Source organism: Panicum virgatum, chromosome 3K (genome assembly GCF_016808335.1).
Source record: "Panicum virgatum strain AP13 chromosome 3K, P.virgatum_v5, whole genome shotgun sequence".
Classification (NCBI taxonomy): Eukaryota; Viridiplantae; Streptophyta; class Magnoliopsida; order Poales; family Poaceae; genus Panicum; species Panicum virgatum.
In genome coordinates, this window is record NC_053138.1 from 10,537,782 (window position 1) to 10,560,708 (window position 22,927).

At 43.9% G+C, this 22,927-nt stretch overlaps 1 protein-coding gene and 1 long non-coding RNA gene across 2 annotated transcripts; both read right to left on the reverse strand.

Moving 5' to 3' along the window:
- Positions 1 to 13,089: 13,089 nt before the first annotated feature.
- Positions 13,090 to 14,265, reverse strand: LOC120701216. Its single transcript, XR_005686001.1, has 3 exons — positions 13,915 to 14,265; positions 13,579 to 13,625; positions 13,090 to 13,438 (listed from the first exon to the last, which is right to left on the reverse strand). It is a non-coding gene; the product is annotated as an uncharacterized LOC120701216 (long non-coding RNA).
- A 2,648-nt stretch (positions 14,266 to 16,913) lies between these two features.
- On the reverse strand, positions 16,914 to 22,519 carry LOC120697476 (gamma-tubulin complex component 4-like). The gene is made up of 16 exons (XM_039980726.1): positions 22,214 to 22,519; positions 21,446 to 21,737; positions 21,157 to 21,293; positions 20,854 to 20,952; positions 20,298 to 20,418; positions 19,928 to 20,200; positions 19,683 to 19,763; positions 19,522 to 19,605; positions 19,324 to 19,410; positions 19,080 to 19,135; positions 18,796 to 18,981; positions 18,380 to 18,605; positions 18,082 to 18,170; positions 17,577 to 17,730; positions 17,365 to 17,487; positions 16,914 to 17,274 (listed from the first exon to the last, which is right to left on the reverse strand). Exons 1-16 carry the CDS (start codon positions 22,393 to 22,395, stop codon positions 17,209 to 17,211), a joined length of 2,256 nt encoding a protein of 751 aa, XP_039836660.1. The 5' UTR covers positions 22,396 to 22,519; the 3' UTR covers positions 16,914 to 17,208.
- Positions 22,520 to 22,927: the final 408 nt, after the last annotated feature.

Here is a 22,927-nt window from a genome sequence, read left to right on the forward strand (position 1 = left end):
GCCTGAATTTGTGAAGTTTAATGGAGATGATAGTAAAAGCACTTTTGAGCATGTTAGCCAATATCTTGCACAATTAGGAGAAGCTTGTTCTATAAATGAATTGAAAGTTCATTTATTTTCTTTGTCTTTAACCGGAACAGCTTTCTCTTGGTTTAGTTCATTGGCTCCTAACTCCATTACTTCATGGGAAAAATTAGAGCAAAAGTTTCACGATCACTTCTTTTTTGGAAGTTACGAGCTTAAATTGTCCCATTTAACATCAGTTAAGCAAATGTGTGATGAATCCGTTAATGATTATATTAGACGATTCCGCGATAAAAAAACCGATGCTTTAATGTGAATCTTGCTGAAAAAGATCTAGCGGATTTAGTTTTTAATGGCTTGAGATCTCACATTAAAGAAAAACTAGAGGGCAATGACTTTTTTGCAGTTAATCAAGTGCATCAAAAGGCTTTGGCTGCTGAAAGCCGAAGCAAAGAGTTGCAAGAAAGTCATAGACATCATCGTCCAAATACTCATGCTCTTGAGTATCATTCAGATTCTTCGGACGATGAGTCTAAAGACGTTTACGCTGCTAAATTTGTATGGTCGCCCAATGATAAACCAAGTACTTGTGCTTCTTTAAAGCCGATTTCTAAAAATCCGCATGATGAGGTTAAGTATACTTTTGATGTGTCAAAGTGTGATAGAATTTTTGATGAGTTAGCAAGACTTGGAAAGATTAAGTTCTCTCACACAATTCCGCCGGTAGATGAGTTGAAAAGGCGTGCTTATTGTAAACTACATAATATTTTTTCTTATGCTACCAATGATTGCAATGTTTTTCGTAGACAAATACAATCAGCCGTAAATGAAGGACGATTAGTCATATCTGCAATGCAAGTTTATCAGAATCTTTTTCCAATGCATACGCATGTGCTTGAATTGAAAAATCCCAAAGTTTTAACTCGGCCGAGTCAAGCCGAATCAACTAAAGGAAAAAATGTGATCATTGGAGAAGAGAGAAAAGTGCTGCAGAACAAGACTCCTCGAGCTGCAACAAAGACATCAACACTCGGGGGGGCAACGCAAAGAAAAGAAGACCGGCAGCAATCTGACCGGTCAGACCGGTACTTCGAGCGGTCTGACCGGCCCCCAGGGCGGTCTGACCGGTTTCCAGACCGGACTGACCGGTGCGTCCAGTAATTCTGAAAATTCCTCCATGGTTGGAACTAGAACAAGACCGAGCTTCAAAGAGCTCCTGGCCAAATATGATAAGGAGGGAGCTGTTCGGAAGCAGAAGGAACGATCAGATGGAGCCAAAAGGTGCCAAATCAACATCAACATCTAATGAACAATCGGATTCTCGCCTATGTCAAGGTAGTTGTGTTGTTACGTCACATTCTGAGCCGATTGCTTCATGGTTCTGGTCATATCCTTGTTATTATACACCTTTAGATTATAGTAGGATGTATATGCAACCATATTATATTCAATATCCTTTTATAAATCTAAATTATATTCCACCAAGACCAATTAGCAATAATCTGGTCGAAAAAGACCCTAATTGCAGCAAGGAGGGTGAGGAGAACGTGAAGAAAGATTCAAAGTACTTACAGCCGTGGTGGTGTCCCTCCGGTTTATCTCACACTCAAAAGCGAAGATTGCAACGTTTGCGTAATCAAGAGAAGATGGAGCAACAAGTGGAGGCACAGCCAACAAAGCCAATAGCCATGAAGAAGGTTTGGAGGCCAAAGCAAATTGTTTCATCAACTTGAAGAAAAGCAAGACACCCTTAGCACAAAAAATGGCCGATGCATTAGTAATCATCGCCTTTAGACAATTTTGGTCCAAAAGAGTGTTCTTTGGCACGCAAGCTTTGCCAAAGAACAGGGGGGTATATGTTGACGACCAAAATTGGTAGGGACCAGTCTGATCGGTATGTTCAGGCGGTCTGACCGGTCGACGCGTATGTAGCTGGTCTGGCATGACCAACCGGTCTGACCGGTCTGACCGATCCAAGCAGAGTCCGAGTACAACTAGAATTTTTCATAGATTTAGATCTTGTAATAGGATTTTTTGTGGGGCAAGTCCACCCACTATATAAATATAAAGGTCCATGGCCGATTGAGGCATCCAATCGATCAAAATACAAAACAAATCTACTATTTCATTGCATTTACTTTTATCTCTCAACCCTAGCTTTTCCAACCCCATTATCCTTTGTTCTTCCTTCGTCTCCGCGACATCTGAAGGCATTCTAGGTGGCCTGCCGATACTAGAACAGCCCTACGTGCGCCTGCCCTGACGGGGTCCCTCCCGCACTAGCATTCGTTGGATCTCACCGCTTCACCCCGGCGACCGGTCTGACCGGTCCCTCTGACCGGTCTAACCGCCCTACGCAGGAGGCGCTGCATCGAGCTCCTCCTCGCGCCGCGCGACCGTGCGCAATCGTGTGTTGGCCTAGATTGGCGCCAACAAAGTCATGTCGTTGCAGCATGAGAGTTCGCATCGCCAGCAATCGCTACCGAAGTGTATGCAGGTCCGAATGGCAGTTGTGGTAGCAGCAGAGTTATAACAGCACCATTATATATATTTTCTAGCTGCGAGATAAAATGAAATTCTGATGTTAGTGCCAACTAAACGACACATCATGGTACGAAGAAAATAGCAAGATGTAACAATGAATCATTTTCACATCTCGCGAGTCTACTAAACGTTAGCAGATCTGGGTACTAGTACCACTAGTACAAGGCTATTTGCCTTCAGGCTTAGATCTGAGCAAAAGTAAACAAGGGAGTTGTTTTAGCAACCACCACGCAGAAGACTAGAAGAGAGACAAGAAACAAAAAGCTTGGCGTCCTCACCTTCACTTATTCTTAGAGTACTCTTATTCTTATTATCAACGCATCCTTCCGGCGTCCTCGCTGCTGTAGCACCCAGTCCGACGACTCTGCTCTGCTTGTGGCTTCATCCATCGCCGATGCAGACGAACTCACCGGCAGCCATCACACCCGGCCAACTGCTACATGCGTGGGCAGGGTCAGCGCATTCAAGGGAAGGGCGACCTGAGCAGGGAGCGAGGCAAAGTTTGAGGAAGGAAGATGGATTTGGAGTAGGAAAAAAGAGTGCGTCCGTTTTGGGGAAGACAATATACGTAGATGCAAGCGGGCTCCAATTCAAAATTTTCACGGGCGCGCGCGTGGCTGAATAGGCGAGATGGCATTTGTTTTCCCTACGGTCACATCTAGGGAAACATGTTATCGTGGTGTCCATGTGGTTTGATGCTTACTTCTGGTTCATCCGATCCCTACGAAGTGAGGCCCTGTTTAGTTGGCGATGGGAGTGCTATTTCTGAAATTGAGAAAATTAAGTAGTGGCATGATGTCACAGCAGTTTTTCCTTCTAATTAAAGTTTTAAAAGAGGTGGTCCAGAGGCTAATGAAATAGTGCAAGAGAAAGAACACGGTAGGTAGCCTCTACTGGCTATATATATTGATGTGAAAAGAGATGTAGGAATTAGACTGCAGTGATTGTGACTTGTGAGCTTGATGAACCGGTCAATCACAAGTTCCTACTTGAGAGGAGCATCTGAGCATGTGAAGCATCATGAATCAAAATGGGGAGCAACCAAGGCAGTGGCTCTGCTGCGCGAGGAACTGCAGGCACTGATGGCGCGGCTGGGGATGTACCCCTGGCCCTGATCGTACAAACTAGACAAATAAGCCTTCTAAGATCAGGGTATCGCGATTGACTGTCCCTCAAGATTCTATCATGCCCTAACCACAAGGGGGCGCCATAGTTCTACCCATTGCCCCCCAAAGGAGTCGGTAAGCTCCCAGATGATTGTTGCTAAGGGCCAACAACAAGACATGGCAACAAGTCAAAATGGCATGGCCATTGACAACAGCGTGTATGATGCCTTTCCATCGAGTGTGAGTACAATGTGAGGTGCATTTTTTTTCCTTCTATATATATATATATATATATATATATATATATATATATATATATATATATAGCTGAATAAGTAGCATCTTCTGTATGGATGCTCGGCTGTTTCTCAAGGGATTGGATCATTACCTAAATTTGCTCGATTATTGAAATAATTGATCAGATATGGAAAATTGCTTCCTGGCTGGAATATATAGCGAGCTACTCTTTGTAACTTTCTGTACTCTCCGAGGATCACATTGCTTACTATAACATTTCATTGTACCAGGTGCAGTAAACGTGCAATGCCCCCCCCCCCCCCCCCCCCCCCTTAGTATAAAATGGCTCCTGTACGCCTCGACGCATTGCAATCCAAAGTCAGGCAAATCACTGAGACGAGCAGGCAGTCCAATCTCGTGCAGATTGATGTCTCAACAGCTTGTAGTCATTTGGATGCTAAGAGGCGGTCTAGCTAGGAATGAGAGTCATCAGGATGAGAAGCTTGCCAAAACTGTTCATCTGTACACATTAATGAAAAGTAGAAAGTCGAACATCAGGAGATGCTAGAGATGGAAAATGACAACCGGGAACAGGGGTCGACTAGTTATCCTGGACATATGCAATGTGGATGGATGAACCTAAACTTTGCAAAGAATATTTGTAGGAAAATGTGGGTGAAGTACGGTTTGTTTGCAAAGCAAACTATGAGGCTTGTATGAAGTGCAATGGAGTGCCGAAAGCTGCTAAGTCCTTAATTAGTACTTTTGGTCGCATCATCTTCGTGTTCCAGATCACTGGATAATAAATTAGATGGCTCCCATAAACATACAGTAATTAAGTCCTTATTGTCATATTGACATTTTTTTCAAGTGTTCTTTTTCCTGAAAACTATGACTGTGAAGTGGTCAAATAGAAAGCACATGGTATGTCACTGATAGCTGCATCCATGCGCTCCGGCCTATAAATTAAGTGGCTTCTTTGGATCTCAGCTCAGCTAGTATGTGATGTGCAGCTCCTGTAAAAAAAAACAACAGTGAATGATATATTGATGAGATGGTCATATATACAAACCACACGGTTAGGGGTTTACCATATTGAGGTTAGCTGCTCCCATGAGCTGCTGCCTATAAATAAAAAATAGCTTTTCTTTTTTTCTTGATCTCAGAACAACTAGTCAGCTACTAGCTAGTAGCTAGTAGTTACAGAAACTGCAGTTGTGCTCTTCTCCCTGTGCTGTTTCGATCAGAAATTGCAGCCGGTTGCAGAAACCAAAGGGTGAGTGGGGAGTCAATATGCGAATGCGAGGTAGGTCTATCCCTGCTTCTGACTTAAAGGCGCTGTGCGTGTGAAGCATCAGGAAACAAATTAAAGAAGAAGGCGTCACTAGCTGGTGGGCGACGAGATGGACAGGCTACCGCCGGCCGTCCCTGGTGCTAGCGCGGTGTTAGCACAGCACCTCGCAGTCCTGACGAAGACAATGCCAGCCTCGGAGTCTCGGAGGAGCTCGCGGGCCGGCAAGGTAAACGATCGAGTTGCCGGCTCAGAGTGGGTGTTACGCGCGTGAGATTGAGTTGCTGTGCGTGTGGCGTGGACTTGTATTAAGAGAGAGCGATGGGCAGGAGAGGAACTCGTGTGTGAACTCATCAACTGACTGTTCCCACACTACTCTTCCAATTCCTCTCCCCCCACTACCCTGCTGGTAACACGCAGCTGGAGGCAGAGGACACCTTGGCGATGGCCGTGAGGATCACCGGTCCGCTGCTGGCGTTGCTGTGAGGTCAACAGAGAGAATTCGGACTAAGACAGCAGGAAAATTATTGTTCAAGTTCCAATTTGAATATTTGGTAGAGTGATTATTGGACAGATTTTGGACTACGTTGTTAGATTTTTCAGTTGAGATCATAAACTTTTGCTTTGAAAGTTTCATGTCACTATTGAGGCTCGAAGTCAAAAACTTATTCTTCTTTTATGATGAAGGTTCCAATTTAGTTAAGCTTAAAGTGGGTTGTTCAAAGATGAAATAAGAGGTCCAAAAAAATTACCGGAAAACTAGAGAGGTTCCCATAAAGGCAACTAGGCAAGTCATTTATAGATTTTGATAGTGTCTGATCACAAATTATAGGCAAAAGTATACGCTAACAAAAGGAAAAACAAAGGCAAACTTATGTTTTTTTAGATTAAGGAAAATATCCGGTCTTGAACATTCATAAGCGAATGTCTACGACCACAAAGGAACAAATCTAGCCTCGTAGCTAGACAATACATATGTGTGCCGTATTATATTGTCACACCTTTGGCGTCTGGCCCCACTGGTCTTGCAACATTTTTCTGGACAACAGATAATCTCGGTTGATAAATTGCAGAATTGATGAACTAGTAGCATACAAGTGTACCGCAGTATAGGTATCATTAAGTGTGTGTTAGGTGCATCCATGTGTTGCTTCCTGTATAATGGCTTCTGCTGTCCTAGCACGTTTATGCATAGTCGAAAAGCTTAACTCACCATCTGGTAAGTTGTAACATGGTGCCATTCTCCCTGTACACGGTAGATATATTGATGTGAAAAGAAAGATAAGATGAGGTAACCTGGTGCCCTTCTCCCTGCATGGCTTGAGAATCTGCATCCTCTTACAAAAACCAATGCTTGCCACACACCTCTTTCTCTTGTTTAGGAACTCGCCTTTTGATCAAACTATTGGTTGATACATCGATCATGCTTCCTGCTCCTAGGGGGCCTTCCGGGCATGTGAAGCATCAGGAAATAAGAAGGGGGGCAAAGAAGAGGGCGTCACTGATGGGAACAAATATTCTGTCCGCGATTATCACCCCCAACTCATACAAATTAGCCTGATGTCAACTGAAGGTGTTGATCTACACTCAGCAGGAAGACACTGTAACTCAGCATGTCAGTGCCTGGGTGCCATTATTGTAAACTATGCTTCGTTTTAGGCAGCTTGGACTCTTTGAAAAGGTATAATTGGAAAATAAATAAATCTGCCAGTAGAATATGACACTTGCATCGATGCATCATTCTTACACTTTCAGGGATTTTTGTATTCAGTGCAACTGAGTGTGCCTAGTGGTTCGCTGCCATCTTTGCTGACGGAGATAGAGCACACAATTCACATTTAAATCCACAGGAAACACAAAAAGATATCCATCTCCCCTGATTTACCAGTATTCTTATTTGTGGTCGGAATTCTTATGCTTCTAATGTTAAATTCAGGTTTTTTTAATAATGGAAAAGAATATCTGGCTTCACCCTCCTTATCGAGGGGGGTCAGACCTTATACGCAGTAGCAACCACACCACGTTGTCACAATAAGTTTAAAGCATACAACATTATTATTGAAAGCCAATCCATAAACTAAAAGGCCATCCATAGGATGCGAAGAAATGAAGAGCCAACGTCTCCATTAAACGACATGTCTGAATCAATCTCTCCTTTTGTTCCTCACTGTGCTGCAACTGCGCCCAATGGCGTAGCCAATGTGTTCCCCTGAATAAAACCTGCAAACAAATTTTTGGTTGACATTTATTAAAAACAACATCATTTCTAGAGAGACAACTCACCCGACACATAGCCGATATGCCTATTAAAAAAGCTGCAAACTTTACTTCCAATCCAATTTTGCCTAGTTAAAAAAGATGTTAAATTCAGTGGCATGCAAAAATAGGCGAACTTGGATTGCTAGCCACACTTTGGATTCCTAACCTTAGTTGTGGCAAAGGGTGGCTAGCAACCAAACGTCCCCTTAGTAACCCCTACATTCCTTTCAACTATTAGTGCTTACGAGAGAGAACTACATGTTGATTTTGAAAAAATAGGAGGGTATTTTTACAAAATAGCTCGAGTACACGGCACTGGCAGGGCAACGATCGCTGTCGTGAGCGAGGAGGAGCGACCTGTCATCATTGACCCCATTTGTCTTTTGCATCTTTTTCGGAATAGTACTGTCTTTCAATTGACGTGGACAGAAAGGAAGGACGAGGTAACCAGCACCTGGCTTCTCCCTGTGTCTGTGTAGCTTCTAAAATCGCAACTGATGCCTATGAGGCTATGACACGCATCTCTCATGTTTAGATCGAAACCTTTGAATCGTGAGAGCATTTGAGCATGTGGAGCATCAGGAAACAAGATGGAAGGAAAAGGAGAACAACTAGACTCTGCATTTTTGCCGAGGGTTACAATCCATGCGTGGCTGACTATGGCTTTCTTTATTTTTCGACACGAGGCTTGCCCCATTTCCATTTCCATTACTGAGAACAAAAATCCTATAGCTTTCTTTATTACTTTTCTGATCCAAAAGCTGACCGTGTTTGGGTGGGTGGAATCAGTATGCAAATGCGAGGTAGGTCTATCCCTACTTCTTACTTAGAGGCGCTGTGCATGCGAAGCATCAGGAAACAGATTAAAGAAGGCGGCGTCGCTAGCTGGTGGACGAGATGGTCAGATGGACATGCTACCGCCGGCCGTCCCTAATGATAGCGCGGTGTTAGCAAGGCACCTCACAGGAAGATAACGCTGGGCCTCGGAGGAGCTCGCCGGCCAGGAATGTAAACGATCGAGTCGCCAGCCCAGGGTAGGTGTGACTTGGCGATTGCCGTGAGGATAACCGGTCCGTTGCTGGCGTTGCCGTAAGGTGAACAGAGATAATTCGGACTAAAACAGCAGGATAATTACTGTTTAAGTTCCAATTTGATAGAGTGATTATCGGGCTGCTACATAGTTAGATTTTTCATTTGACATTAGAAACTTTTGAGTTGAAATAAAGTTTCGTGTCAATATTGAGGCAAAGAAGTCAAAAACTTATTCTTCTTTTATGGTGAAGGTTCCAATTCAGTTAAGCTCAAAGTACGTTTGTCAGTTCAAAGATGAAATCAGAGGTCAAAAGTTTTTTTCTACTGGAGCCAGTGGTGGCGGCCCCACAACTGCGTATACGCCCGCGTTTGGTCGGCGGTTCGCGAAACGCCCGCTCAGAGAATCTTTCTCTTCCTCTCTCCTCCACCTCAGCATCTCAGCGAAAGGCTTGGGGCGATAGGTGATAGCACAATTACAATTATTCTCATCGTCTCTAAAATAATTACAAGATCATGTAGATAAAGGGAGTCAGAATTAAGAGAACAGGTCTGCCATAATATTTGCTCTCGTACCGATTGGCCTCATGTGAGTGGCTAGGTCCCTAAAAGTGTTGATCTATCTACACTCAGTAGGAAGACACATTAACTCGACAGCTAATGGGCATGGCAGGGGTTGTTGGGTCCGAAATGTCAGAACGGATCGAGCCCAAGACGGAGGTCGAACTCGGTTAAATGGTGAGGTGCGATGTATAGTAATGTCTTCAAGCTCTCAGCAAATTTGATGTCAAAATTAAGCGAATTGATATTAATCTCCCATGCAAGTTGATACTGCAGCAGAACATGCAGCATCTAATGCGCTGTCTTGGTGGGTATGAGAGGCGTCAGGACTATAATCAGCCTAGCGCCCTGGCGATCCTGTGGATGTTTGCAAGAAGTAAGCAGGGTAAATGCTGGACTCTGTGAGGAGGAACCTGAACAGAGATAAACAGACGTATCATTATTGTAGAGTATGCTGCTTCGTTTCAGGTAGCTTGGACTCTTTGAAAAGGTGCAAATTGAAAAATAAATAAATCTGCCAATATTTTTGTTGCATCAATTTAAGCCGCGAGACTGCAAGTAAAAAAAGGGCACTTGCATTTTCCCCAGGAGAATTTATACAATGATTGAAAAAATGAGATGCGTCCATCTAATAGAATCGTACGGTAGTCAACATAGAAAGTACATAGAAGTACCTAGGCTAAAGAATCTGGTGGTACAAAAATATAGGACCAAGTACCAATTAAAGTATGACCGAATACTAATTTAATTTAATTTCTATAGATCAACTGCCAAAAAAATTTCAAGGAAAGAGGATCTGAAAGTACTCTCTGATACTTTAAAATCATTGTAATAAAGCTCTTTTCCCAAATACAGAAACTGATGAGATGTGGAAAAAATGCTTTGTAGAAGGACGAAAAATAGATACAACTACTCTATTTAACTTCTTGTACTCAACAAGCATCACTTTTCTTGATAATATTCACCATATAGGATGCATTAATTGTTTAAGACGCCTCCTTGTATAAAATGATGGCTCCTACGCCTCAAGTCCTCAACGCATTGAAAGCCGAAGATGAGACTCTGCTGATACTACTACAGGCCTGCGGGTGCTAAGAGGTTGTTTATTAGCTAGGAATGGAAGGCGTTAGGATGATAAGCTTACAAGCAAACCTACTAAATTGTATCCATTAGCATCAGATCATGAGACACATTGTACAACCCGTGATTATATGATATTAATAAATAGGGTTCTAAACCCTAGCCACGTGAGATGGCTTAAATCTGTGCACACGGGGAATCAAACCGTGGCTGCTAGCTCCACTCTACAATGAGCTGGTCAACCATGCTAGAGTCCGCTTGCAGCCTGTGATTATATGATGACCATTGTTGTACGAATCTAAAACTTCACAAAGAATCTTGATAATGTTTCCAATTAATTAAAACTTGATTGCAAAATAGAATATGACACTTTCATCGATGCATCTTTCTTACACTCTCAGGGATTTTGTATTCAGTGCAACTGATTGCATGCTTAGTGGTTCTCTGCTAGACTACCATCTTTTCTGATGGAGCTAGAGCACACAATAGACACTGAAATCCACAGGAAAACACAAAAAAGATATCAGTTTCCCCTGATTTACCAGTATTCTTGTTTGTGGTCGGAATACCTTCTGCTTCTCTATAATAGGGTGTTCTATTCAATGGCATGCATAAACAGGGAACTAAGAGCATCTACAGCCCACCTCCTATTTGGGCCCCTACTCTATTTTTTTGGAGTTTAGGAGGAATTTTAACTCCAGCAGAGCCCCCAAATAGGTTCTCATCTTAGATGGGCTCTCAATCTACAGTAGCAGGCCCCTAGGAATAGGAGGACCCGATCCGCCCAGTGCTCGCAACCCTCACCCCGACGCCTCTCCGCCACGCCTCGTCGGCGCGCCGCCCGCCACCCCGACACCTCCTCGCCCCGCCCCGCCGGCGCACCGGCCTCCACCCCGCCGCCCTCGGCCCTGCACCTCCCTGCCCCGTCCCGCCGGCGCATCGGCCGCCACCCCACAGCCCTCGGCCCTGCACGGCTCCACCTCATCGCCCTCGCCCCGTTGCCTCCCCGCGCCGCCGCCTGCAGCCCCTCCACCCCGCCGCAGCATGGAGCAGCCGCCGCCTCGTCCACGGAAGGTACGGCCAGCGCCGCCTCCACCACCCCGTCATCTTGCTGACATGGAGCAAAGGCCTTTCGGATCTCATGGAGGCACCTCTGGCGGCGTGCGCCCTCCACTGCCAACGGCGGGTACCCCGGCGAAGACCCGTCGTCGAACCTTCTTCGCGTCGGTCCCTACTGCCAATCCTTCCAACTCCGGCCTTCCTCGTCGCCAAGAAGTGCCCAACTCCGGCTTTCCTTGTCGCCAAGAAGTGCCCAACTCCGTCCTGCCTCGCCGCCAAGAACTGCCCTATCCTGGTGGTGCTCCTCAACACAACCCTCTCACAACGAACTTCACAGAACCTGCTTCACCACCACTCAGTGTCACCACCTGCTGGGACACCCGCAGCACGTCATCATCCCCAGCAGTGATGGAATACAGTGCCGCCGGCACCTCGGAGCATATTGACATCATTTTTTTATTACCAATGAAATTAAATGAAGCCCTACTTTCTTTTTACATGTGAAAGTTTCTAACATAGATTAAATGGTGATGCTGGATTCAGTATTTAACTAGAGGCAAATGGAAAGTCAGTTTATTCCTTTCTCTGCATAGATTAAATGGCCTGCAACCACCCTGCACACTCTCAAGTAGTGGTAGCATTGTCTCTTGTGTTTCAATGTTGCAAATAAATCTTTTCTCTTGTGTTTTGTATTTTCTGTTTTTTACTATTGCAAATAGATATATGAAGTAATATCTGAATAACATGTCTCTTGTGGTTTGCAGAATCCAAGGGGCTCAAATTCACATTACTACACAGATCTGATGACCCAGGATGTGGATGGCGATTTGGAACTTTCGATGCGGCCAGATACCACTCCAAGTAGTGGTGGGAAAGGAGCATCCAAGCGGGGCAGCAACTACAGTCAAGAAGAAGATATCCAGCTTTGCAAGTCTTGATCAGTATCAGCAATGACGCTATCATTGGGACTGACCAGTCAGGCAAAACATACTAGGAGAGGATCACCGCACATTTCCACAACTACAGGGGCTTCCACTCCGATCGGACTGCTAATTCTCTCGAGCATCGCTGCGGGGTCATAATAAAGGAGTGCATGAGATTCCAAGCGTACTATGAGGAAGTTGAGCGGTGTCACCCAAGCGGCGTGCCTTATCAAGAACATGTAGTTACTCATACATTTGTTCTTTCATTTAGTTCTTTGTTATTGGTACATATAACTAACCATCCCTTGATCTTTCATTTAGTTCAAGGTGCAGGTGCTATCAGGAACCCTGAATGGTTCCCAGTTTTCTTTCTTTCTTTCATAAACAATTATTATTTCTGCTAGTGCCATATGCCCTGGAAAAGTGATGTATTGTAGACAATTGATGTTGACTGGAGGGAAAAAAAATGTTATCTGTCAGGTTACCTGAATACATTCTCTAGAAAGGTGGCTGATCCTTGTAATCAAGCTTACAACATACATGGCTGCCATGCACTAACCTTCACCTTCCACAATACATTATTTCAGATGATCCATGTAATCAAGCTTACAGCATACATGGCTGCATAAATGGTTGGGGTAGCCGCTGGACTAGTTCTCAGGGCAATGCAACTAGTAACTGAATGGTTTGTGATACATTACTTTTGCTGAGAATTACATTTGCTAGGCACTGATCTTTCTTGGACGGCCTGCCAGATTAAAGAAACTGACCCTGCCTGGATAAGAACTAAACAAAAGAACCCACTCCATGGCATTCATATATTGTACAAAAATAAGTCAGCATTTTAGCTGATTTCCGGAACCCTTCATATAAATTTTGCAAACATAGTAGAAGCTGAGCAGATGGCAGATTCAGATTTAATCTCAACATGATCGACATGACAGATAATCTGAACTTGGGACTGAAGTCCCTTCTCTAGCAGTGAAACACAGTAATAATTCCATAAACCTTGACAAATCCAAACAGTAGCATTATTATTCATTACAACGCAAGAGTCGTTGAAATAAAACCCAAATACATTTAGGCCAATTTTTTGGTACAATTATCAAGTGCATTCATTTTTGAGCAATCTCCAAAAAGCCATCATATACATTCAGGCCACAATCTGTGAACATCTGTGAACATGCTACAAGAGTAGAAGTAGAATAGAAAGCAAAGATGTCCTCCTTGCACAGCTTGAATCCAAACTGCTGGCATAATACAGATCTGACCATGTGGTGGTGCCCCAATTGCACTTCACTTCAGCTTCACCTCGAAATGGGTCCCTGGGTTGGAACAAGTGACAACCAGAAACAATGTTAGTATCCAGCTCAAAACAGGTGCTGCAATCTGAATTACTTGTTTTTTTCTAGCTGATCTTGCAATTATTATTTAAAAAAAGAAGCCAATGCAATGTTCAGACAACCTGAGCGGGAGAGGGTCAAACTCATTCAGAAAACACGTCTGTATGTCCTGAATGTAACAAAGAAAACAACCATCATTTTCAGATTTGTAGTACTGCAAGTCACAGTAAACAGCTAACCATTTAACTCAAGTCCAGTGCACATCTGTTGGTCCAGTACAAGTCCAGGACTCTAGTACTGAACGGACTAGGATCTGACCCAGCTACATGTAAGTAAAAAAAGCACTTTCTTTGGTGTGTTTCATGCAACTAGAATTCATATTAAGCAAAATTACAACCTCAGGACGCGGCGGCTCGCGAAGGGAAAAGGAGGAGGAGGTTGAGCGGGGCTCGGCGCACCTCTAGGCGGCCGGAATCGACCGGAGGTCCGGCGAGGCGGCGGCGAGCTCGACGGCAACCGGGCGGCCACGACGAGCAAGGATGGGCGACGGCGGCAGCCACGGCGATGGGGGCAGGGCGAAGCAGAAAACTGGGCGGCGGCGGAGGGGAGAGGCACGTCGATGGCGCGGCTGGCACACGGAAGCCGGGCGTGGGCAGCGGCGACCAGGGGCGGCGGACTCGCGAGATGCAACGGCGGCGAGATCGAATGGTTTGTTTGCCTGACAGGTGGGATCTGCTGATTTGCAGGCCGAGAATTGAGGGGCCCGCTGGAATTGGGCTCAATTTTTGGCCCTCATATTGTGCAGACCGGCTCGCAAATGGGAAAGTAGGGGCCCTGTTTTTGGAGTCTGGCTGGAGATGCTCTAAGTAACCCCCACATCCCTTTCAACTATTAGTGCTTATTATACATTATTGACCCCATTTGTCTTTTGCATTTCTTTTCGGAATATTACTGTCTCGGTTGATGGATTGAATAGCTGATAAATTGGTACTACTGAAAGCACATGATAGGTGTATATCGGTACCTTTGTTAGCAGGTCTTGATGAGCAGAGCTGCCAATAAAAAATGGCCTCTGGATCTCAGCAGTTTACACACAAACAGTAAAATGGCAAGCTATTGACAAGAACATCTTGTAGCTACATTGACGTGGAAAGAACGGAGAGACGAGGTAACCCGCACTGCCTTCTCCCTTGTGTGGCTTCTGAAACTGCAGCTCCTTACACAAACTGAAGCCTATGAGGCTATGACACGCATCTCTCACGTTTAGATCGAAACCTTTGAAATCGTGAGGACATCTATCTGAGCATGTGAAGCATCAGGAAACAAGATGAAGAGAAAAGGAGGAGGTTACGTTCCTTGCCGTCCATAGCGTGATGACCACTATCAAGTTACTTCCCTCTGCACGAGGACGGATCAAGGGCTGCACGCGGACGTGGTGTTTTCTCTGTGTATGATGATAGATATAGGTAGAGTGCTCGTAAAAGAAAATACCCCCTTTCCCACTGATTTCTCGGTACTCTTGTTTGCCGTCCAGGTACTATCAGCCTCTATGTGATGTAATGTGGGTGCTCCTTATCAGCCATTGTTAATCTAACAGATCTTTGGCGCCTCTTTTTTTTTCTTTTTGTGGAATAATGCCTTGATTGGTGAATTAATGGAACAGTACAACAGAGAGGACACGATAGGTAGACCGGCCATCTGCATTGATTTGCTGAGCTGCCTATAAAATGGCCCCTGGATGGCAAGCTATCTTGATCTGAAAAAGATGAAGAGATGAGGTAGACCGCATTGCTCTTCTCCCTTGTAGTTTCAGAAACTGCAGCTTCTTACGAAAACTGAGGCATGTCACACACATTTTCCCCTGGTTTTAGGTTCAGACAGAGCATCGGATCCATACAATTTGTGAGTGTGAGCGGCCTGTCATACGTCACGATAGGGGCATCTGGGCATGGGAAGCATCAGGAAACAAGATGAGCAGAAGAGAAGGCGGCTGGAGATGGGCCAAGCACTCGCAATGGCGATGGCGAACCCTCGTGCTAGGCTTGTACGACGTGATCGGCTGCTGCGGCCACTCCGACAGCTGCAGCAGCTGCAGCCAGCCGAGAGCTGCTGGACTGCGGCTGCAGGTGTTTGGCCCTGCAGCCGAGCAGCAGCTGCAGTGGCTTCAGCAGCAACAGCCACAGCTGCAGCTGCAGCCTGCAGCCGAGCAAGCAAAGCCAGCTCGTCGGCAGCTAATGCAATTTGTAACAGGAAGGATCGAGAGTCTCCTAGACGGTTCCAACTTCCAAACTGTTCCATGTACATATGGCAACTCACTAACTCAGGGTTGGCAGCAGGCCATGCGAGAGAAGATGTACTTGTACTTCAGTCCGTCCTCAATCTAGATGAAAAGTCTCGAGACTCTGAACGAACCTGAGTTCATCCCCTTGCATTGCGTGGTCTTGTTAGATGCAATAAATCATTTGCAAATGTCTCTTGCCCCAACACAAACTGAAAGTCAAAAGAGCACCTAGACTAGTAGACTATCTAGAGATGGAGGAGAGGAAAATTGGCTTAAACCTCCCGTGCAACTTGATACTGCAGCAGCTTATGTGAGAGGCATCAGGGTTTTTAAGTCAGCCTAGCGCCCTATGAGTGTTGCTCTTGGTGGCTAATGCAGGTGTTCACAGGATTTGTGAATGAAACTAAACGTGTATTCTTAAAGAGATAATGCATTATGCAATGAAGTAGAATTTGTTCACAGGTATACCATTGGATGTTAAAAGGATGTCTCTCTATCAATGGCATGCAGTCGGTGCTTCTGACCACATTATTCATCTCCCTGAACTTTGGCTCTTTTGGTCATTAACGTCTTGGTTGATGGACTGATGAGTTAGTACAGCAGTAGGCACACCGTTGGTACAACGGGTGAGTTGCACTGATTTGCTGAGCTGCCTATAAAGATTGAGGCATTGCTCTTGTGTATTTTCAGAAACCCGGGCTTCTTGCGCAAACTGAGTCATGATTCACACATATTTTCCCCCCGCTTTACGTTCAAAACTCCGCGTCCACATAATTTGCCAATGTGAGGGACATCTAGGCATGAGAAGCATCAGCAAACAAGAAGCGGAGAAAAGAAGGCGGCGAGGGTGCTAGGTGACACTCTTAGGTCATCGATGGTGCAGATGGTGACGGACCACCGAGCCTATGTCCGGCTCTTTTTGGTTCATGAAGTACACAGAGACCGGCGCCGGTTAAGCCTTCCAAGATCAGCTGATGCCATTCGACAATGGTCTTCTTCCCGCGGTGCTATGAGTTCGCATCAGCAACAGCTCCAACTGCTTGTCACAATGATCCAGAATCTCCTAGAAGACCCCAGAGTGTTCTAGTCTTCTGGATGGACGTGCTACCACACGAGATAGCAGGACATTCGAGACAAAGCGTTTGAGTTTGATGGCACTTAGATGAATATCAAGAATGTGAACAAGCCTGAGGGTTGCAGCCAGACAATTAAGGCCCCAAGAACCGGATAGCATCATCAAATGGCAACATGTAAAATATACACAAGGTAAGATGCGCACAACACAACATCACGACAAGCATAAATTCGCCTATACTCCACTTTCCAGGACATAACCTTCACGCTATCATGATCTACACAAACTACAAACTCTGCTCATGCTTTACACAGGCGCCATGTCAGCCAGCGGTAGCACCGTGCCAGCATCCCCGTGTAAACCTCAAGGGATGAAGTCGCACGTCAATAGTCATCGTTACAGCTGGGCGCCTGCAGTGCTTGGGCGCAGCCTACCAGAGTTCATCACGCCTCTTGCAGTGGTCTAACATTGGAAAGAAGAGCCATCAGATTAAGCTAGTAAAAAGAAGCATTTGCACCGTCAAATTCAAAGTGCCCTAGTTGCTGGAGGTACCTCGAAGAATGAGTTGAAATTTAGTCTCATCAGGAATTGCCTCAGGAAAGGTGCTCTTTGGCTACCCGCGAGGCGGCTGCTCCTCAAGATAGTGTACAGTGAATTTGATTTCTTGTTGAATTCCTGGTTATCATCAATCAAATAACAGCAAGAATGAAGTATGCTTACTAAAAAATCAAGTGAACGCATAGAGACTTTTTAGCAAGCTATACCTCGGTTATGTGATCAATCTCAGATATGTTTGGGCGGGTTTCATATTGCTCAATACTCCAGCAAAACTGCAAGCATAGCTTCATTATGCTGTCGAGTATTCTAGAGACTGATCCAATATCCAAGAATGATTGTGAAACCAGTGCTGACAAGTACCTGCAGTGCAAGAGGTAACTGTTAACCAAGACACCACAAAAAAATTAATTTAGCCATGCAAGTAAAATTAAAAAAAAACAGTGGGATATCTCCATGTAACTCAGTGATATAGAATTCTGTAATAGTAGAAATAAAATGCCAGGGTTTATTGAAAAGATAAGATGAATGCGTGTTATATAGATCAGTGAACACAAGTAACTTCCTCAAAGGAAAAACTCCAATCAAACTGACTCAGTTTAAAAAAGCCATGCATACTCGTACTAGCAAAAGACAAGTTTTATCACTTTATGTCTGTACATAATAAATTGAAAAATTTTCCGTGTTCGAGAAAGAAAAAAAAAGGTTCCTTACTCTTGATGAAAGCTCACTAGCTCTGTGAAATCATGTGAATCTTGCACGTGAGATTGCAAAACATTCCACTGGGACTCTATTACATCAACCTGAAAAGCAAATTCAATGAAAAACAACAAGGTTATTTTCATTTGAATAGCAAAAGTGAAAGAAACATAGAACAAAAGAAAACCCCAGAATTGATATCATGTAGAAAATAATCCAATTTCAATGTGATACATTTAATCACTAAAATCATGAAACCAAATACATGGAAAAGAATATAAAAAAGTGATAGAAGGTAGTAACTTATTTTTACCTGGATGTAAAACTGCAGGTTTCTGATCAAGAAAGCCATGTGCTCCCTTACTCGCCACAAAGGCTTAGAGCGTTGCCGACGCAGTTGTGTTGCAGATCCATTTTTTCGATCCTTGCAATAATCAGAAAAATCAGCATGATCTTTATGCATTACTGCTGCCCAGGATTTCTCCAGTTCCATTTGTGTCCTCTTCAATCGGATGAGATACTGGAAAACCTTGCGATACCTGGATAAGATTTGTGTATATTAAAGAGAAGTAAAGAAAATACTGCAAGAACTATCCAGACTTCAAGTCCAACAAGCTGTCTTTTTGTATACATTTTCAAGACATAAGCGAACACTCAAGGAAAATAGCTGTGGAACTCAAAAGGACAAAGGAGTGTAGCTTAGAATTGTTTATGTAGTATGATTCATACTTTGACAGAACATCAGGAGTGAAGAAGAGCTGCAGTGGCCAGTCAACAGAATATTCCAAAGCAATATTATCCCACCCATCAAGTGCCAATTCTGATGCAGCTTTTCCTTGTGAAGGAAGCTCCGATGCATTAGGCTTTTGGAGATCTTTCTGTGATGTACTACTTTTCATACCATATGATAACATCCTACAAAAATAGAAATAAAATCAGTTGACAATCGCAGAGCTGACATCCACTAGGCAGGGCCTGAAATTAATTACTGTGAGGCTATTAGAAATGTTGACCTTAATGAGACTCTGGTGAAATACTTGTCTTCCTCACCTATAGTCTTCAGTGCAGCCTGTGAGAATTATGAACAGAAAATTTACCTCTGCCACAAAATATCAAATCTATTTTGCTGAAATGAGATACCACAGCACATAAGAGAACTACAGCAGCTATCTGATAAGTTTCTGAAAATAACACCAGTTTAAAGGAAAATAAGATTGCATATCAAGACTTCTAAAAAAACGGAGACATATTACTTACCAGCTGAAATGGGATCATGAGATCTGCTTCAGCTGTAGATTGACGCGGTGGTAGACGCATTAATTGGCGGCTTTCCTCTAGAAAACACTAGTTCAGAAGCATGCTCACGTGTCAGAAAACAATCCCAAAGAAAGATCATATACAAGTAAAAGGAAGGAATAGCAAAGATATTTCATGGGTAAAGAATTGCATGCTCACCTGGAAAAAGTCACCTTTTGCTAAAAGAAAATAATCTTTCAATGCCTTCAAATGTCCATTCAGATCAGCACGTACCACCACTAGCTTTTAACAAAGACAACAGTAGGTGATGTTCCTCTGCAATCAAATTTGATAGAATACAGACTTGAAAACGTTAGTACCTGCCAGAGATGATTAGCAGCAATTGTACGTATTGACCCGACAGCAGACTCAAAAAGCCGTTTGTGGAACTCAGAAGAATGCTGCAGAAATAAAAGCAGCCATATGCCCACATCAGTATAGCCTTTTTAGAAAGAACAGGATAAAAAAAATGTGCTTGCGTAAATGCAAAACAATGAAAAGCGTGCAATAAAATATGGTGGTGGAATAAACACTGCTGGCAGTAGTTTCCTGGCTGGTAACTAACCTTTAGATCCTTAAGCATAGCATCAATTTTATCAGCTTCAGCTAGTGGCAACAGTTCTTCTGCGCTGATGTTAGAGAAGTTTGGCAGGTCTTTTGGAGCACCAGAACCTCCGGTAAAGCTTTGCATTCTATGAGATCCTTTAGGGTTCTGGCCTTGGCTGACATGTTCCTGCAATGTAGCACCAGGACTTGGATTTCGAAGAACCCTTATTGCTTTGCCAGCGAAGAGAATGGACTCTGCAACTCGCATGTGGATATACTCAGGCAGCATGTCCTGTAAAGTGCAGGGGCAAAAACAAAGGATATAACTATGCATGCAAACATTTACTACATAATATGCATGCACTTCAAGTTAAAGACTACAAGCATACCAATGATACAAGAAATCTTGTATGCCAACTAGCCAGGGATGTGTCTTTAGCTAATTTATGCATAAACTTATCAGAAAAATCTCGCTGAGATGAATCATTATCCCCATCCCTGTCATCTTGTCTGAAAATTGAGATGAGAAGCTCAAGCTTTATATGTCAGGAGTGATACCATAGGTCAACAGTTAAGATTACTTGTCATGTGAGAGGAATACTTAGTGAACTTTAACATAAAACAATACGTAGCAACCCAATTTATTGTATCCCGCAGATCAACCACATTAGGCTGCATATGATCTGGATTTAAAATACCAACAAAATGGTATGTAGGGAAAATTAAAAAGAATATAACAGAAATGTAATCAAAAAGGGAATCTGTCATGTTGCAATAGAAGTTCAAAAGCCATGTGAAATTGGACGCCTCCAGTTCAGTTGGAGCATTCCCATTCCATTTACCAGGTTACAACAGACAATCAAAATATGGAAATGAGATATCAGAAGCTGGAAGGGGTTAATGTGAGCAAGATAACTTAACAAAAGCACTGTAAAAGATGCTGACCTTCTAATGAAAAATTCACTGTACTGATCTTGAAGAATCCCATAAACCATCCAAGATGTCAGCTGGTTGAACATGACCTGGTGCCCGTGCCAAAGTAGCCTATCCTTTTTTTTCAATCAACAGAAAGAAAATAAATGGACAAAACTCCACCGTTAGGGGACATATGGAAGAGAATACACTGCAAAGTAACTGTGACGAAGATGAAAGCACAAAGGTTTCCATGAGAAATACAAATGGAATTAGAATTTATGGCATTTCTGTTTTCTCAAATTGTCACATGTACAAAAGTAGTTGAGGTAATACCTCTGAATGCAGCTTTGCAGTTCTGGAACCCCACAATGGCATCGTTTATGCAAAAGGTTAAGTAGTTGTCCACCCCTGATATCTTTCTGCTCTATTTCCATAATAAGCTCGTAAAGTGGAGGGAGAAGAACCTCGAACTACAATTTAGTGCAGCAACAAATATGGTAAATGCCAATAAGTGATAACCAAAACATCAACGCATTAAAGAACACAAGACAACATAGATTTGTCAATTATAAGATGTTATTTGCAAACAGAAAATGTTAATGCAAGATGTTAATGGGCATACCTTATTCAGACCGTGAGTAACCGTCGCGAGGATAGGCAATGGATCTGACAACAGGTTTTGCTCAACCTGTAGGACAGCTGATCTGTAGACTGACAGAATCTCCGTAATACCATTGGCAATTGCCCTCCTATACACACTCCCTTTTCTCACTTTTCCATTCTGAGTTTTATTGGCATGAGGTGATGAAACATCTATAGAAGACTGGATCCAGCTCAGATCACGAGACTCAGTTGCAAAGCGGTTCAGCTCTTTGTAGTAAAATCCCAAAGATATGAGCCTTTCAATAGCACTCCTGCAAACAATACGAGCCATTTAGCATACCAAATTCTACATGTGTTGGATTCCGATTCTGCACATCTTGTTATAGTCGTTACAATGCTAAATGCACCAGTATGGTCAGTAAGACATCTGGGAAGAGTGAACTTTAGTCTGAGAAGGTGAATTCTGGGGAATACAAGTATCAATTTTCACTGTCCCCAGAGGTGCAGACTGAATAAAATTAGGACGGCTACTGTGAAAGTTCCATAACTAATTAAATATCAAACGAGGCAACTGTGCTTAGGAAAGCAAAGAACCACCACCAAACGCAAAATTCTCCCATTTCTCCGGAATTTGGTGGCACTGGAGCCACACCAAACTCAGTTACCCACCACACCCGCACACACAGATCCCATTTCCCACGCAGATCACGGGCGCCACAACACTACATCACGGCCACAGATTCGCGTCCGACGGCGGGTGCAGGTGCAGGTGCAGGTGCAGCCTTACCTCTCGGAGGGCTGGAGGAAGGTGAGGTCCGGCGCGAGGCTGAAGGCGGGGCCCACCTCGCCGTCTCCATCCCCGCCGCCGGCCGCGGCATCCTGGGTCGCGGCGCGGCGGTGCGCGGGGGAGGCGTCGAGGACGAAGTCGCCGGTGAAGCCGAGCAGCGCGAGGAGGAGCTCGTGCAGCATCGCGGCGGCTTGGCCACGCCAAGGCGGGGGGTTTCACTAGGGTTTCCACGAGATGGCGAGGAGAAGAGTCGGAGAAGGAAAAGGGCGGGGACGCCGGAACTAGTTGGCTTTCCTTGGATTTTGAAAAAATATGGTCGTGTGGTACACTACTTTTGCTGTTATAATCTATAGGCAAAAAAAATCCAAACATAAGGACATTGGCATACATTAAGAAATTGTAAATAGCAAAATTTTACCTCACTTGACACGACTGCAACGTTAATAAAACTGCACATTTCCAGCCCTTTCAGTAGCGACGTCTTTTCTCATAAAAACATGACACATTATTTAGCTCAAAGTTTACTAAAAATATTTGAATTCAACAATTTTGTCGTAGAACTTCATGACCTCGCAAAATTGGGTTTTTTTTCTTCTAACTTTGACGGTAAAAACAACAGGCTTCTGCATGACCGTAGCAATCTGTATCTTGGTGAGGTTGTGTAGTAATTAAGAACATCTGTATCTTGCAACATTTCGACATTTAACTATACTA

Excerpts from the sequence above, each read along its gene's own strand:
- LOC120697476 (XM_039980726.1), bottom strand. The coding sequence starts at position 22,395 with ATGCTGCACGAGCTCCTCCTCGCGCTGCTCGGCTTCACCGGCGACTTC. Across the intron at positions 18,606-18,795 it reads ACTCCTGATGTTCTGTCAAA|GTATCGCAAGGTTTTCCAGT; the intron begins GTATGAATCATA and ends AATCTTATCCAG. Across the intron at positions 17,275-17,364 it reads ATTTCAACTCATTCTTCGAG|ACCACTGCAAGAGGCGTGAT; the intron begins GTACCTCCAGCA and ends TTCCAATGTTAG.